Source organism: Odontesthes bonariensis, chromosome 7 (assembly GCF_027942865.1).
Source record: "Odontesthes bonariensis isolate fOdoBon6 chromosome 7, fOdoBon6.hap1, whole genome shotgun sequence".
Classification (NCBI taxonomy): domain Eukaryota; kingdom Metazoa; phylum Chordata; class Actinopteri; order Atheriniformes; family Atherinopsidae; genus Odontesthes; species Odontesthes bonariensis.
The window spans coordinates 32,919,846-32,936,856 of NC_134512.1; the positions used below are offsets into that span (position 1 = coordinate 32,919,846).

The 17,011-nt window shown below is 40.0% G+C and overlaps 1 protein-coding gene across 3 annotated transcripts in view; it reads left to right on the forward strand.

The window, feature by feature from the left end:
• Positions 1-17,011, forward strand: part of kiaa1549la (KIAA1549-like a) — a 133,408-nt gene that overhangs the window by 74,161 nt on the left and 42,236 nt on the right. For 2 of the 3 annotated variants that reach the window (XM_075470600.1, XM_075470601.1), the window contains exons 10-13: positions 1,367-1,538; positions 4,682-4,842; positions 5,165-5,254; positions 8,869-8,904. In XM_075470600.1, the coding sequence (XP_075326715.1) occupies positions 1,367-1,538; positions 4,682-4,842; positions 5,165-5,254; positions 8,869-8,904 (459 nt within the window). The remainder of the gene's footprint in view (positions 1-1,366; positions 1,539-4,681; positions 4,843-5,164; positions 5,255-8,868; positions 8,905-17,011) is intronic. The other variant, XM_075470602.1, reaches the window with a different exon arrangement.

Genomic DNA, 17,011 nt, shown 5'->3' on the forward strand with positions numbered 1-17,011 from the left:
AGTGAGCTCTGCAGGAACACCGGCCATTAACCGATTGATATGATGGGTGGATGTCATGTTAATGTCAAGCTGCTCGCTGGCCTCTGGTGATTGAAAAATCAAATTCTCTCATGTGGAATTCAGATGGAGTGGAAGAAATGGATGATGAAATGGAAACATAGTATAATGTGTTTGTTATTCGGTCTGAAATCCAATGGGAGCCCTAAATGTTTGCATCAAACTAAATAATGAAATATCCGAATATTTCACTCTGGAACAAAATGGTGGACGTACTATCCTTAGTGCACCACTATGTTACCAGTTTTGAGTGTATTCAGCACCATGGAAAGCTCCAGATTTAGCACCCTGGACAGTGCCACTGGCAACATCTGTGTGAGACGGTTTTGAAAGCAGGGATACTCTGAGAGGAAGGGCTGTGGGGGGGGGGGGGGGGGGGGCAGTGTATTCACAGAAAAAACAACATATTTAAGATGAAACAGTTTCAAGCAGGGAGTTGTTGGTGCAGATACAAAGATGCTTGGAAAGATAGTTCTAAAAACACAGTATTTCCATGTTGTAAACATTTAACATCAGTAGGTCTTGAGCGTATTTTCCTGTTTCTCTTTTAGAATAAAATCACCAACTGCAGTACCTGCTCAGAAGATTAAAAACTGCTTTGGAGAGTAAAATGTTTGTGATATAGTTTCTTTGCTAAAACAGTTGTGGTGTTGTGCTGAGGGGGCACTGAAGGATGAGGATGATAGAGTGCGCTTACCTGCATTGAAAGTCCTCATAAGCACGGGAGTACAGAGGCTTGCGAGTATGTTTTTTCCAGTATATGTCACCTCCCTGCTCCATATTGTGCAAATTAAGACCACGTTTGACTCCTCGTGGTCTTACACACCCTCAAGGTTTTATGGTCTTCACAGACGACCAGTTTTATGGCTGCGGAACGGAGGAGGGAAAAGCTGACAGAGAGATCGACGGGGAGGACGGGTGCGGGGTGTAGGCAATGGAGAAAACCTCCAGCCATTTAATAACGCATAGCCTTTCTTCTGACGACAAAATCAAATTACCCGACTTGATTAAACCGTGGGATGTGTTTGTCAAATTAAAAAATGTGTTTGATGTATGATGAAAGGAAATTGAGATTTCAAGTGACTCAGTTATTCTCGAGTGTCTTCACCAAGTGCAGCTATCTCGCAGCAAATGTTTGACTTGATCAAAGCAAGTGAGATTCAGAGTTTTGATCGGGCCACAGATTTTGTGTTGGCGGGGGGAGATAACGGATACCACAGATTAGACTTTTTTGCTTGCATTCTGTATGTTTAAAGTAAACTGAGCTAACGCATTCAGTCATCATGCAGCTGCATTTCTCCTTTCCCAGATGGTGAGCATCCGTCGGCTCCCGGGTCCAAAGAACCCGGCAGAGATGATCTACTACGCCCAGCTGAACGGAGCGCCCATGACTGGGACCACTGCGGCTAAGACGCTCAGCAGTCTGGACTCCCAGACCATGGCTTTAACGCTGGGATACTTTGTGCAAGTGCAGGCTGAACGTAAGCTTGTTGTCATACTCTGGCAGTGATGTATTACTTGATCATAAATCACGCATTTGAGGGACCAAGCAAGGATACATCGCAGATACGGAACGTTTTATTAACAGAAATATCACTATTCATCCATCAAAAAATGTTTTAGCATGACTAGAGACAACTCTTGACTGATTTACAAAGTAATGCCATCCTCCTATGAACTATGAAATGTAATTTTGACTCAGTCCAGCTTTATTTTTATTCATGTTTCAAAAACCCAAAGTGCCCTGCGCAGCAAAGGCAAAACTCAAGAATGCTAGTGTGGAAACAGGATAGAAAAGGTTAAAATGGCACAGTTTCTACATCCTGGAAATGATTTTTTAAGTCATACGTACTTAATTTATTTATCTAAGTTTTTTTTTACTTAATTGCTATAATAATGTATGGTGTAAATTAGACTCTGAGCAACAAAATAGAGCACTCAATATAAAAGTCACGGGACATTTTAGACAAACAAGGTTTAATCTACAGCGTTAACTCCATTGTTTGGGCAGAAATTGCTTCACACAAAATGCTTGTTGAAAGGTCAGTGGTCAGTGTTACACGTCAGACCTTTCTTGTTCAATTTTTGAGCTGCAAGTAGGTCGAGCTTGTCAGCTGCAAAGAGACACAAGCTTCCTGTTACCCTTTCATTTTCTTTTCTTTGCAAACCTAAATCAAATCAAATCAAAATTGATTTACATAGCACTTTCATACCAAAAAGCAGCACAAAGGGCTTTACATAATGAAATCAATAATGAAATCAATTCATGCATAAACTCACACACAAACATCACACCGACGACCACACTGCACACATACCACCCCACCCCCCACCTCCAACATGAGCAACATCAATATCAACAACAAACAACATCAACATGAGGAACAGTGAGGAAACGATATCTCGGGGATCTGTCCACACCGGGACACGGCCCACCAATGACCACAGAGGCCGCCACCACAGGGAACCGCCCAGATCAGGGCAGTACGATAATAATAATAAATAAATAATTAAATAACTGAATGAAATAAAATTCAGCTGTAAGCTAAACTAAAAAGGTAGGTCTTAAGGCTCTTTTAAAAAAAATCAACATTCTCTGCAGCCCTGAGGTTCTCTGGCAGGCTGATCCACAGACGAGGTCCATAATAGTAGAACAACGTCTCACCATAAGCACCTTTGCTGGTTCTGGATTTAAATGATCTGTACAGAAATGACTAATTACTATCACTTGTGGCTTCACTCTTGCAACCTTATTATGTCGAGGACGTTTCCAGAATTGTGAAATCATTCCAATATTTACTCATGAATATGTAACTGAACCAATTCAAAGTTTTTCGAAGAGCAGCTTTAACGACGGGTGAGTTTATGCTGTATGGAAGAGTCACAATTAATCGAGTCAGTATGGCTTAGTCTGAAAAAGGTTTGTTGCCAATGATTTATTTCCCCACTGGTTTAATTCTGGAAATAGTGTTTAAGATAGAAGCTGTTAATTTGAGCTGATTTTCTTTTAGTCATCAGCACATATATATATGTATTTATACACATGGATATCCTAGATGCATTATCTATTTGAATCTAATTCAGCAGCCATTGTAGAGACACCGCAGACTTAAAAACAGTCCAGTTTAACTGCACTTAAAGACTTATCTGCTGAACTGAAGCGTAGCTGGCTTGGCTTACCGTGACATTCTGGAACATTTCGGTTTTCCATAAATTAACATATATTTCCATAATAATCAGCCAATAAAGCTTTAGAACTCAGCCTCACAAATTCAAAATCCAGGACTGTGCCTCCATACTGTTTTGTACTGTAATGTTATGTTTTGGAGATTGTAGCTGGATAAATGTCATGCTAATTTCCAGTGAATTTTCAGCTGTGCAACTGGATGTTTTTGTTGTAGCAGCCAGAGAGGACAAAGTGTTCCCTCTTACCTGATCGGTCTCACATTTTCTCAGAATCTATAATCAACAGACTGGAGAGATACCAACAAACATCAGTGCCCTTCACAGCTTCTCCTAACAGTGTTTAGACTGGCAGTGGAACACAGTGTTCCTGTAAAACTCATTTAGTTTGCCTTTATGGGCTCAGTGGAGCAATTGCATTAATCCTCATAATGAAAACACATCCCAGTGGCAAACAATTCTGTGACAGAGGAGCTCGGCGAAATAAGTTATTAGGAAGATATTTTGGCTCTTTTTATGCATTGAATGGAAGCAAAATCTTTTTTTCAGACCATGCAGAATTCTGTTTTACTACATTTCTGTTCATATCATGTGGAAGTTTTAGATATGCCTTTATAGAAGGATAGAAAATGCATGGAGAGTCAGATGAGAAGACTTGTGCTATTCTTACATCTGTATGCTGAACATGAAGTGAAAGCAAGCAAAGCAAGTGTGTCGTTTAACCGTTTTGCTGCATCTTTATTAAGGCAAGGCAAGTTTATTTGAATAGCAAAATTCAACAACGAGGCGATTCAAAGTGCTTTACAGATACATTAAAACAGTAGAAATAAAAAGCATGATTTAAATTTTAAACAAAAAAGAAAGAAATAAGAACAATAGATAAAATCAAATAAAATCAGTAGTTAAAATATGATTAAGTTTTGAAACTCAAGCTTAAGATTTGGAGCTTTATTCAAATGAATAATTTGATTTGATAATCATTTGATTTCCTATAATTCAAATGGTTATGCTTCATCCTTTTTATATTATTTAGATACTTACTAAATATTGAACATATTGAAAATCCCACACCTTTTTCCCTTTCATGGTATTTTACAAAGAGAGCTGTCGCTTGAGTTTCTTCAACAGTTTTGGACGAATTAATTGTGAAGCATGAATAAGTCATCGAATCTGCTATTTACTCCATTGTTCCTTTAGTAGATATGCAGCTTACTGTTCAGAAATAGCACGTACATAAATCACCATTGTCTGCATTTATTTGATTATTCAGTTCTGTACAGATGAATTGTTAAAGTTCTTGAAACAGATCCTTGTGGTACACCAATAGAAAAGTGTTTTTTTTCTTTAATGTGTGTACGAAGATGTCTATAGTTCAGATATGATGACACACACTCAGCACTATTTTTGTGTATACTTATGTTAAGTCTTTGTGTGTGTGCAGCTGTGGTAAAGACACCACCCAGCAACCTGTGGATCATGGCTGTCCTGACGCCGCTCTTCTTATTGATAGTGGTGATTGGAATGGTGGCCTTCATCCTGTGTAAGAGGAACAGGGTTATTTTCAAAAGCGGCGCCTTCAGGTCCTTTAAAACCCGCTCCAAGGTAAGATTGTAAAACTTTATCACAGTGTCTCGTTTTTATTTATCGTTCTATATTTTGCACATATATTTGAATCCCTCCTTGTTCTTCTTCCTCCAACTATTTTAATGATATAAATTAGAAGTTGTCTTACTGTCACCTTAAGATATTCGAACGTCACAGCTTCACTAAATCCCTGAGATTTAATCCTCAGTAAGGTTTCAACAAGATTACATAACCACGTTGTAAGTGACACATCAAAGAGAAATCAAGCTGTTCCTTCAGGTCAGAGAGATTAATTCCATCTCTGTCGGCCTTTCTCGTTTGTTTTCTCACTACCCAACAGCCTGTGGTCGTTGCTAATCACGCATGCTGCAAAGACCAATCGGCCGAAAAGAAATGGGCAGGGCTCACTGTACCGGAAGGGAACCTTAGGGTAATGTTGGCCCTTTCATTATAACAGTGTTCGCTCAACGTCAGCTCATTTGAGGTTAACTGAAAATCAATCATTTCAAATGAGCCTGTTTGTAATAGATTGCTACCAGATGGCGTGATCAGGTCAGATGGTTGCCCTGGACCCAGTGCGGAACGTGACGCCAGAGCAGCAGCTGCCTGTGTCATTGCAGTCAGTGAAGTGGTAAACAAGCAATAAGCTTGCCAACCTCATTTGTTCTGAAAATAATCTTGATTTTTATATAATAATCCAAACGTTCATTTTTCATTTGATATCATGATTAGCAGCAGTTTCACCAAACTGCTCGTCTGTGGGCCACACACACTTAGATTTTAATCAGATCAAACAGACCAACCGAGGTTTTTCTGGAAAGAAAGAAACTAACACTGAATATTTCTCTGACAGCATCAAATAAAATGCTAACGTTGCTAATGCTAATCACTCTATGAGCAGAAGTGTAGTCGTTGGTCTTCTATTATTGCTCCATTTTTATGGAGCTTCTGACAGAGATTGTAATGGTGCAACGTGCAGTGAACTCTGTTCTGTGTCCAAAAACCAAAAGCGAAGAAGTTAGATGTGAACATATCAGGCTGCGAACCAGCTGAACTTAACTGAGTCAGATCCAGAGTCCAAAGACACGTCACTCGAATAACTGGGTCACTGGTAAAACACGGAAACTATCACTTCAACATATTTTCACCACAGCAGGTCACGGACATGAGCGTTACAGGACCCCTCATGTTTGAATACAGCATGTGCCACATCATGGTTGTTCTATTGATTATGATAACACTGTGGTCACTAAAGTAATTACTGAGATGTTGGGGACATCACCACAACCAACAAAGTCCAACAGGGCAAGAAGTAAGCTTTGATATGGAAGCAGAAACAGCTTAACGACGTTGGATGATTTGTAGGTCAAACATAATATGGGCATACCTGGAATTTTGTTGATTATTGGTCAGATTCCTTGAAATTGAGTTGAGCCTTTATCGTTTCTTTTCACTTAAACCACACTTAAGTTCAGTTTTACTTAATCCCACATATAGTGTCCATGCTGCTGTTGTAACTCACCTTATGTTTGTTAATCCACAGCCTGAAATAGTTTGCCAAAGCCGGGTAGCTGCAGCAAAATGAAGAGACAGACTTGGAAATTGCTGTTTTTTTTTTCACGTGATTTGGTGTTGGGGAAAAATGGATAAAAGAATTTTTTTAAAGTTCTGAAATGTAAAAAATAGTGTGATCTATTAGCAGAAATATTCAGAATTGTGGAGCATGATTATCGTTTTAAGTAAATCACCATCTGCTCGGTATTTGAGGTTATCTGCCTGCCGATGAACAAAACATTTGTGCTTTATCAGCAGCCATGTCAGTGTGGCAGCCTTGGATAAATTGTTACCTTTCGACATTCGTTTTATTTATAAAACTAGATTTATGAATGCTGAATGTGGGTTTAATTCAAACAGTTTTGTCTTTCATTTTACTAAAAATTGTACTTTATTAGATCCAAAAAAAACAACATGATATCGACTATCAGACACTCTGCTCTTTGAGCATATGACCAGTGGTTAGATTGTTTTCATCACCTTAGCGGGAGAAATTTATCTCCTGTTGGTGCTTTTTTTTGTCTGACACAGAAAGTTATCCTGCACGCTTGAAATGGATGCATTCACACGAGTGCATTCGCTTGGTTGCTGTCTGCAAATCAAACATTAGATGTCACAACTGTCTAACTCTAAGAGGCATTTAACTCATGAGAAAACGTGCTGCTGGATCGTCAACACATCTCACTTCACGCATGAGTGCTGCGTATGAGTCGGTGCCAGTGCAACGTACCATTGGAAAGCTGAGTTTTTTTTTAATTGACAAAGGTCCTGCGTACCCAGTTTAATAAAACTTTGAGCTAAGTGTGAGGGACCGAGCCGGTCAAGCACGAGGACACAGAAATGATTTTCAAGAAAAATGGGTTTATTCCCCCAAAATAACAAACTTTAAACAATAGTTACAGGGCCCTGAAAAGAGGTCAAATGAAGAAACTAAACTCAAAGCCAAAATTCAAGGTTTTAACATAACCTCAAGCTAACGGTTCAAAAGCAAACAAAACTGACCTGACACACAACCAACAAAGGGGACTTAAATGTTGGCTGATCAGACCATAGTGACACACTGAGGAAGAAGGGAAACATCTACACAAATTTAAAGTGATAGTTCGGAGTAGATTCACCCTAGGGTCATTTGAACCGTGACATCCAGCCAAGTAGCCCACCCGAAGTTTTTCCGATCTTGGCTGAACATCAGCTGAGTTACTGAGTTATCCCGAATAGCTTAGTACAAGCGCTAATGGAACCTGGCAGTATCTCCAAGGCTGCTCAATTTCTCCATTGATAAAATAAACTCTACAACATAAAAATTCATAAAAAATCATGTAGAATATAGCATATACTTTGTTGTCTACAGTAGTAGATCAACCCTCATCTTACTTTGAAGCTCCCAGATCAAGGAAGTGACGTCGACGCAGCTTTAGCAGCAGAGAAGCTATTAGGCTTGTGTTGATGATAATAAACTCCTGGACTATGTACAAACTTCCAAATGCATCGTTTTGTGAGTACAGACCATATTTGTACTACTGTAGAAGTTTGGTGTCATGGCATGTGATTTTAGTGTGGTAATTTTGGAGATACTGCCAGGATCCATTAGCGCTTGTTCTAAGCTATTCGGGATAACTCAGTAACTCAGCTGATGTTCAGCCAAGATCGAAAAAAACTTCGGGTGGGCTACTTGGCTGGATGTCACGGTTCAAATGACCCTAGGGTGAATCTACTCCGAACTATCACTTTAACTAACAAAAGTAACTAAACACAGTGAGCTTAAGAATCAACTTAAATGACTAATAACTAAACAAAGTTAACAAAATAAGCAAATCACAAAAGCAAAGAGAACTAATGCAAAAATTAAAATGAAGACTCCATAGTCTTCCCTCATGGAACTCTAGGTGGTATCACCCAATCAATCTGGGATTGGAGTGTGCCAGCCAGAGTGCATTGGTTCAGCCCAGTCCAAGGTACTCCCCCACAGCACCAACAAAAGAAAGCACAACAACTTAAATATTTGACTAAATTAAACATACAAAAGCTAACTAAATGTGCGCGCTACAAATAGAACTAATGGATTTTAATATCATCAAATGAAAATAAACAACCTATATATTTGTGCTACAATAAACGTGTGTATGTAAACTCAGAATGAAAAAGTGTTGGTGTGTGGGGTTACCGACTGTGTGGCTGCAGGTGTGGCCGTCACAGTAAAAATGCATCGTGTTAGCTTTCAGAAGAGACCGAACTCAAGCATGTGGTTCTGGAACAGCTCTCACTTTACTTTGGGTGCACCACAGACAGGAAAATGAGCTAATTCTTTTCTTAAAGGGGTGGTATTAAGGTCTCAGACTGTCTGTTGACAGACTTTGATGTGTGCAGTGTTATTAACGCCAAAGAAAATGATGGCCAAAAGCTTAAAATAGTTTTTTTTTTCCTTTTGTGTCTGTTCTCATCTTTTGAGCCCCTCCATGACCTTGTTCCTCTGACTCTCTCCCTGTTTAGACATCATATCGAAGAGAGGGCAGTTACCACCACCAGGTATTTAATAAGAGAACCGAGTCGGTTCATGAATGAATGAGTTACCGCTTTGCTTTCTGAGAGCACCGCTTCCACCATGGATGCCTTTTGCTCTATGTGCTGTATGTGGCTGTTGCTGGGTAAACTCTTGCATGCGGCTTCTGTGTTGTGGACATGAGTTATTCCACCGTCGTTACTGACTAGGAGATCAATAGAGGGAAGGGGCAATGAGGACGTGAACCATAAACGAGGGTATAAATTTCACAAGTGAGTTCCTTAAGATTGAAATTGTTGAAGTCTGAATCGATGGACTGAATTAACAAGGAGAGGCCAGCTTGTAAAGGGAAATGAGCTCAGTTCTGTTAGACTCGAGGAAGGCTGTAAATATGAAACACAAAAGGATTTGCAACACCTGCAAACCAAAGCAATCTATTTCCATTTGTCGCATCTATACAAAGCGAGTCAAGCTTGTGTCATCAACCTGCATGACCTCTCTGCGAGTGCATTTCCCTTTCACGCTTGTAAGGGTTTCTTCCTCTCTCATCTCGCAGTAGCTCAGCAGGAACCCTACACAGACCTCCAACCTAATTCTTTTTAATTTGAGGTTCACAGCTAAATTAGATTATGATGGGTTCAAAGCCGGGCAGCAATGGGCAGCAGATAAAATCCTAAGCAGAAGCCATCAGTGCCATTGTTGTTGTTGCTGTGATGGAGGATGTGAGCTACTGTATTTGTGGGTTATTTTTGGTCCGGCCCTTCTCAGCCTAAACCCTTGAGATGCAGAGTGAGCCGAGGGAAGGATGGATGCAAAGATGGTGGGCGGGATTTTTATGGTGGGTAATGGAGCTGCTGTAACTCCAGAGCACAAAATGTATGTGCCTGCTGTTTGTGTTTAGCCTCTCCTTAAAGTCACGTATTAACATTCAAATTAATTTCAGCTGCGAGGTTTGTTTGCTCTCACAACCATTTGTTAACATTGAATGTTACTAGTGTTGAATTCCACGAGAAATTGCATCAAATATTAAAAGAGTCCACAAATATGAGGTTTCATAAGTGGATGCATGTTCACAGATTTGTCCACAGCCAACTCCAGCGCTGGTATACGTGAGTAAATAAGATGAATATTTATCATAAGGAAACTGCTTGTAGCAGTGTTGCAAACATTTCTAGTAGATTAACATATACATTCATTCATCATTCTTATTATTATTATTTAAGCCCATCTACATATCTTTCTCATGGGGTAACATGTATATTATTGACCACTGACATCTACTGCCCAGGCTATCGGATTTGTTGTTACATACGACATAATTAGAAAATGAAATGAAGATATGAAGAAGATGAGATGCAGCTCGGTCCATAGTTCAACCTAAACTAGGTCTGTTGTCGTACACTGGAAAAAATGCCCCTCCAAAAATAAGTAAAAAAACAGCAAATACAAGACATTTTTGCTTGAAATAAGCTAAATAAATCTGCCAATGGAACTTGTGAAAATCGGCTTGTCTAGATTTCTTGAAATAAGATGTGATATTTAGGACTTTTGAGATAAAAGTAATCTTGAAATTAGCTTAAAAACCTCTTCAAATGTAAAAAAATGCTTGTTTCATATGATGTGTGACTCAAAAGAAGATGTTTTCAAGACTTTTTCATTTAACAAGAAATTCCAGATGTATTGTCTTCAAGCAAGTCCCTATATCTGGCTGAAATAGCACTTGTTAGGCAGTTGTGTCTGATATTAAGTGTAATGAGATTTTTTGACTAGAAATGAGACAGATATACTTGGTAAGACTTAGATTTTTTCCAGACTGGACAGAATGGTCCCTTCTGGAGGATAATTCCATCATTGGAGACAAATGATTGTTGTAATTGTTGTTCTGTGCACGAATCCTCCAAAGTTAGTCCTTGATGATATCCTCTCGACTTGATTCATATTGTATGAGTATTTTCTCTTTAATTTAGCTTTTGACTGACCTTCTAAGTTGATTTTTACATAATTTACATCACGTTCAACTTCTTAGAAAGCTTATATGGTTGCAGTTTATACGGTTTATTTGGTATTCTCTATGGTTGCAGATGAAAAAATGAAAACACCTCTGACCACACACACACCCTGTTCATGATGTTTGCTGGATGTAGAACAGCCTTATAACCTTCACTGAAAGATGTGACCCCATGCTGTGGTCTTTTTTTTTATTTTTTATAGCTGATACCTTCTTTTGATACCTTGAAAGGGAGCTCTTGTACTTTCACACATCAAAGTCGTGCACACTGTTGAAAATTTAAGGGAAAAAAGCAACATACTGGGTCAGACCGCACGCTGTCAGCATTAGCTCAGTCATAAGTGTGTGGAACTCTGTTGGAGACTGAATTAGGTGTTTGTGTTTGGATTATGATAGCTAACCGCTCTCCAACACTTTGAATCAAAATCTCCCAAAGGTGTTTAGTTAGGTCATAGCGTACATACATGATTTACATGATTTTCATGCTCACCCCCCCCCAAAAAAGAAAACACAAAACCATTCTGGGCAGACTCCATCTGTTTCTGACCAAATCCCCAAAACTCAGCCTAATCTGCATCTCATGCTGAAAGTGACGGCTGGACTCTGGGTGAACCAGCTCCTTTGCACTGATTGGCTGTTCGACTGGTTGAAGTTTGTTCATGACGGTGATAGAAAAGTGGTTATCTGGAGCGCCGTGTACCTTCACTGGTTGTAGAGTCGTGTGCAAGTCCTGACTGATGGCTGCCCAAAACATACATGGAGACTTCCCAAAGGGTTCTATGAGACAATCCATCCGGTGCGTAAGGTTATCTTGCCCTGTGGTTCGGGACTCTATCATCCTGGAATAGAGCTTCATCAAAAGATTAACATCAGGTGACCCTGTGTGACCCTTCCATCTGCAGGTGGGCTTAAACCCTGCCTGCAGAAGTAATCTGAGGCTGTAGAGCTAGAAACAAGTGAAATGACCAGACTAATCCAAAACTGACTCATCAACCATTTAACCACTCCATCAGCAAATGTTGTAGACTCTGGCTTGATGATGGTTTTTGTCTGTAAATAATGCAAAAAGCATTATTTTTTAAATCAAATTTCAATGTTTCACCTAATTCACTTTTATACAAATAATCTATTTTCTTTTTGGGATGAATAAAGTATCATTCTATCCTATTCTGTCCCATATACTTGGATTTTTGTGATTACATTAAAGGGAATATGCACAGAATTCCCTTCAACAACTGGTGGTCGAGTAATATGAATGAAATTGATCTTAAACCTTGATTGTAAACATTTTCCCTCCAGTTCTGAATCAGATTAAATTTGGAGATGATTTGTCAAGTGAAAACTCGAATAAAAGGTGTACGGCTTACAGGGTCATGCTGTAAGGTGGAGGCAGAGTTGCATTTACACCAGGCTGAGAGCCAGACCTCCTCCTTACATCATCTGTCTCTTTGCATTTAGTCACGCTGGTTTTGAAAATTTATATGAATTTCATTTCATTTCAGTTTATTTATAAAAAGTTCCCAACAAATGTGAACTCGATGTACTTTATAGAGAAAGCAAGCATTTTTCAGCTGTCCAGTTAAATCCAATTATAGTACAATTCAGTACAGCTTTTTGTATTGTGCCAACTTATAATAAGTAATATATATACATATATGTATATGTATATATATGTATGTATATATATATATATATATATATATATATATATATATATATATATATATATAATAATAGACTCCATCAGGTTGATCTACCTCAAGTATTTGTGCATAGCATGTGTTTACATGTGAGTGCAAAGGGCTCCCGTCCCTTTTAGCTCCACCATGCAGAAGAAACGACAGCTGCTGATCAATACTTTGGTTTATATTAGGTCTTCATGTGTGTTTAGGCATTAAGGAGTGTTCTGCAGCATCCGGCTCACTTCATCACTCTGCTGTGCAGCCGGAACATTCTTTGAAATGGCTTTTCCTCCCTTTGTGCTGCATTGGATAGGCGTTAAAGCCTCAGAGAGCCAGCTCTTGTGCGGAATACAATAGAAGTGAAATCAGCAAAAGAATAAGAAATCCATTTTTTCATTTGTAAGGTGCTCAGTGCACGTTCGATGCAGCAGCTGCCAGTTAAATGACTGAAGGTGTTTGCATTTTGCTGCATCATTCTTTAACTCACCCCAGGAGGAGTTTATCTAACCAATGTAGCTCGGCACCCGATTCTTTCTTTTCAAATGTACCTCAATTTTCTTTGTTCCCATGGAACTCTGTGGCTCCATCCACACTGCTGCTGTGGCTGAATTTAAATCAATATGGCTGTAGGGGGAATAAAGCACGTCTTATCCATCTGCTGCACCTCATCAAGCTGCTGTTGGCCAATGCTACAAGCTAAAATTAGACAAGAGGAAAAGCTTCTGTTTTGTAGTGAAAGGAGAGATAATTTGGTGGTGCAGTGGGGTCATGCTCGGAGTTACTTCAAACAGCATTTTGTGAAAGAATTGGTGGGACCCCACGTTTGCTGTCATCCTCTCCTTTCACTTTCTCCCGCCTTCTGTCAGCGTTCTAAATGGATGTGGAGAAAACCACCATTCATCTCTGACAGACCAATCTGAGGCTCCCACCGTACCACAAACTCTGTCTGGAGCCAAAGTCTTCATTAAACAGGGCCGCACAGACAAGATGAAAGACGGCCATTTGTTAAATCAACACGCTGTCGGTGGGACACGGGGAAGACGGGGGAGGGATGGTGGCGGAAAGAGAGTGGGGAAATTAGAAAGAAAGAACAGACAATTAAAAGAAGAAGGAAGCGCATATGAGAAAAGAACAGAGAGATGAAGACAGATTGGGAGCAAGGGCGGCGAAATACGAGTCGTGAAATGTCAGGTGAACTTTTTCAAGGTTGCACCTCTTGGCCTTGACATTTCTGGGAATCCATATGATTTTCACAGATGACGGCCATTACCCGTCAGTAAATGACAAATGTTTTCTACTATGATCCATATGCATATTAGTGGAAGGATATATTTGGAGCAGCTCATTTAATCTTCAGCTTCTCTCCTCTCTTGCGTGCCGCCTCTTCGTTTGTCCGAAAAGACGCACATATCACCGCCCCTCTCAACCTGAGAGAACAGCAGGAAGCCACAGGCAAAGAAACCTTTGCACTCTCCATGCATTGTTCACACGGAAGCGCCACAACTGTCGGCATGGATCGCTTCAGTTGGTAGAATGTTCGTGCCGGCGCTCGCACTCAGTCCATCCACTCATGGCGTGCTGGGACAGCCTAAGCCTCTCTCTGTAATGTGTGTTTGCTTACACGAGCTTGTATCACTTTCCACGAGACTCATCCGTGGCCGCAGCCACGTGTTTTAGAGCTATCTGATGGCACAACGGTGTGTATGACCGATAAATTATTAACAACGCCATCAGCCGGATGCCCACACCGCCGAGCCTATCCTCACATGCACTCTGAATTTAGCATGCATCATCAAGTGCATTAGGCGTCCTATTTAGGAGTCGCTCAAAATAGAAGAGGCGAGGAAAAAAAAATCAGGGTTTCATCTGCTTTGTTGCGTAACCCAAAGCTGGTCTTCCTCCCCTTCTTTTGCGCTTTTTCTCTATTCCTTAGACTGAAAGGCGTTTAGTAATACAAAGAACGTGCGGCGGCTTTCTTAACATGCTCCCTCCGCAGTGTTTTTAATGTTCAGTCTCTTTATGCCGAAACCTCTGACTTCAAAGGTGCTGCTAAGCCTAATTATTTATTTATTTTTCAACTTTTCATTATGCGAGCTCTGCTGTTTGGCGCCTGATAATAACAGATTCAGAGAGGGGCGTCCATCCAATTACTTTTATCTGAATTAAGCAACATTAATGTGGAGTTTTTTCTTTGATAGTCAGGAGACCATGTCATGTTCGCTGTTTGGCTCTCTGACATCTGTGCAACGGTGTCAGGCTGTTCAGTCCTACAGCTGGAACGAGAATCTCAACTGTCACAACAATTTTATTCTCCATCTGATTAAGGCTTTATTGGGCTTAATGCATTTTCTGGATGTAAATGTGGGGTTTAAAGTAGTTTATTTATCAGTTACTTCAAGCAGCGTAAACCGCATTCGAGGCTTAAAGTCTAAACATTCATGATTCTACGAAATATGTTTATTCACATATACGAGAGATCTAAAATGTATTTGGACAACAGGGTTTGGGTTTAGCTTTGACTAACCTTGAACAAATATTAACCAATTAAAACACTAGCTGTTGAATGATTGAATTGAACTGAACTGAGCTCAACAATAATTTATTGTTACTGAAAAATATTATGATAAATAGATAATATTGATAAGTTATTAGGAAACAGTCAGTTGTGGCTGCAGGCAAGAAGGACCTTTGTACTGTTCTGTGTTGCATCTGAGCCGAAGAAGCCTCTGACTGAACACACTCCGTTGTTTAGTCACTTTGTCGTGTAGTGGGTGAACAGTATTGTCCATTATATTTAGTCAGCTCCAGAGATTCCAGAGTAGTGTCGAGCACAGGGCCAGCCTTCTTTATCATTATTTTCAGTTTTCTTTGAGTCTCTGGCTCTGATGTTGCCACCCCGAGCAGTTTCCCCTCTCCACCGCAGACTTATAAAAGATATGCAGCATATTGGTGCAAATACTGAATAACCATAGCTTCCTCAAGAATATGTACTGCTCTTTCTTGGCGTTTCATTTCCACCAGCACCCAGGTTTCTGTATTCCTCAACCACCTTCACCTCTTCCCCCGGAATGAAAATGGTGTTTGGGTCAGTTCTTGGACCCCTTCTGTTCACTCTATACATGCTGCCTCTGGGTCAAATTCTGAAGAACTCTAAAGTCAACTACCACGGCTATGCAGATGACACACAGATAAATCTCGCACTGTCTCCAGATGACTGCAGTCCTATAGAGTCATTGTGCGACTGCTTAGAGCAAGTCAAAAAGTGGATGAACCAAACTTTCCTTCAGTTAAATCAAGAAAAAACTGAGGTCATTGTGTTTGGCAACAAAGAGAAGAGGTTTGCTGTCAGTAAACATCTTGAGTCACAGTCTCTAGAAACTAAAGACCAAGTCCGGAACCTCGGCGTGCTGATAGACTCAGACCTGACCTTCAACAATTATATCAAATCAGTCACCAAATCAGCCTTTTATCAACTTAAGAACATATCCAGAATTAAGGGTTTCATGTCCCAAACAGATCAGGAGAAGCTGATTCATGCTTTCATCTCCAGCAGACTTGACTACTGTAACGGTCTTCTGACTGGACTCCCCCAAAAGAGTCTCAAACAGCTGCAGCTCATTCAGAACGCTGCAGCCCGAGTTTTAACCAGAACAAAGAGATCAGATCACATCACCCCAGTTCTCAAGTCTTTACATTGGCTCCCGGTCAGATACAAAATAGATTTTAAAGTTCTGCTACTCGTCTACAAATCACGGAATGGTTTAGGTCCAGAATACATGAATGACATGCTAGCAGAGTATAAACCCAGTAGAGCTCTGAGATCTACTGACTCAGGTCAGATAGTGGAGCCCAGAGTACAAACTGGACCCGGTGAAGCAGCTTTTAGCTGTTATGCTGCACACAACTGGAACAAACTACCAGCAGAACTGAAATCAGCCCCAACTGTAAGCACTTTTAAATCCAGGTTAAAAACATTTCTCTTTCCGTGTGCTTATGGTTGAGTTTATATATTTCTTTTTCCCCTCTTCTTTGATTGCTTTAATTTTTATTCTATTTTTTTTTCTCTTTAAATTGCTTGTTTTTATGCTGCTTTATGCTGTTCTTTTAAATGCCTTGTCTTTATGTAAAGCACATTGAGTTGCCTGTGGTATGAAATGCGATATATAAATAAAGATGCCTTGCCTTGCCTTGCCTTTGGGTTACTCCTGGTCCTCTTAAAGTCCACAGTCATCTCTTTTGTTTAGTTTGTGTTTAAGATGAGGTGATTGTTCCCGCACCGTGTTACAAACTCAATGACCAGTTCCCTGTATTAATCCTCCTGTTCATCCCTGATTCACCCAACAGAGTCATCTGAGTATTTCTTGAGATGATAGGACAGGTAGTCCATCATTTAGGGGCAGTGGTGGAGGTATTCACCTTTATTTTCTGGTTAAAATGTATTAA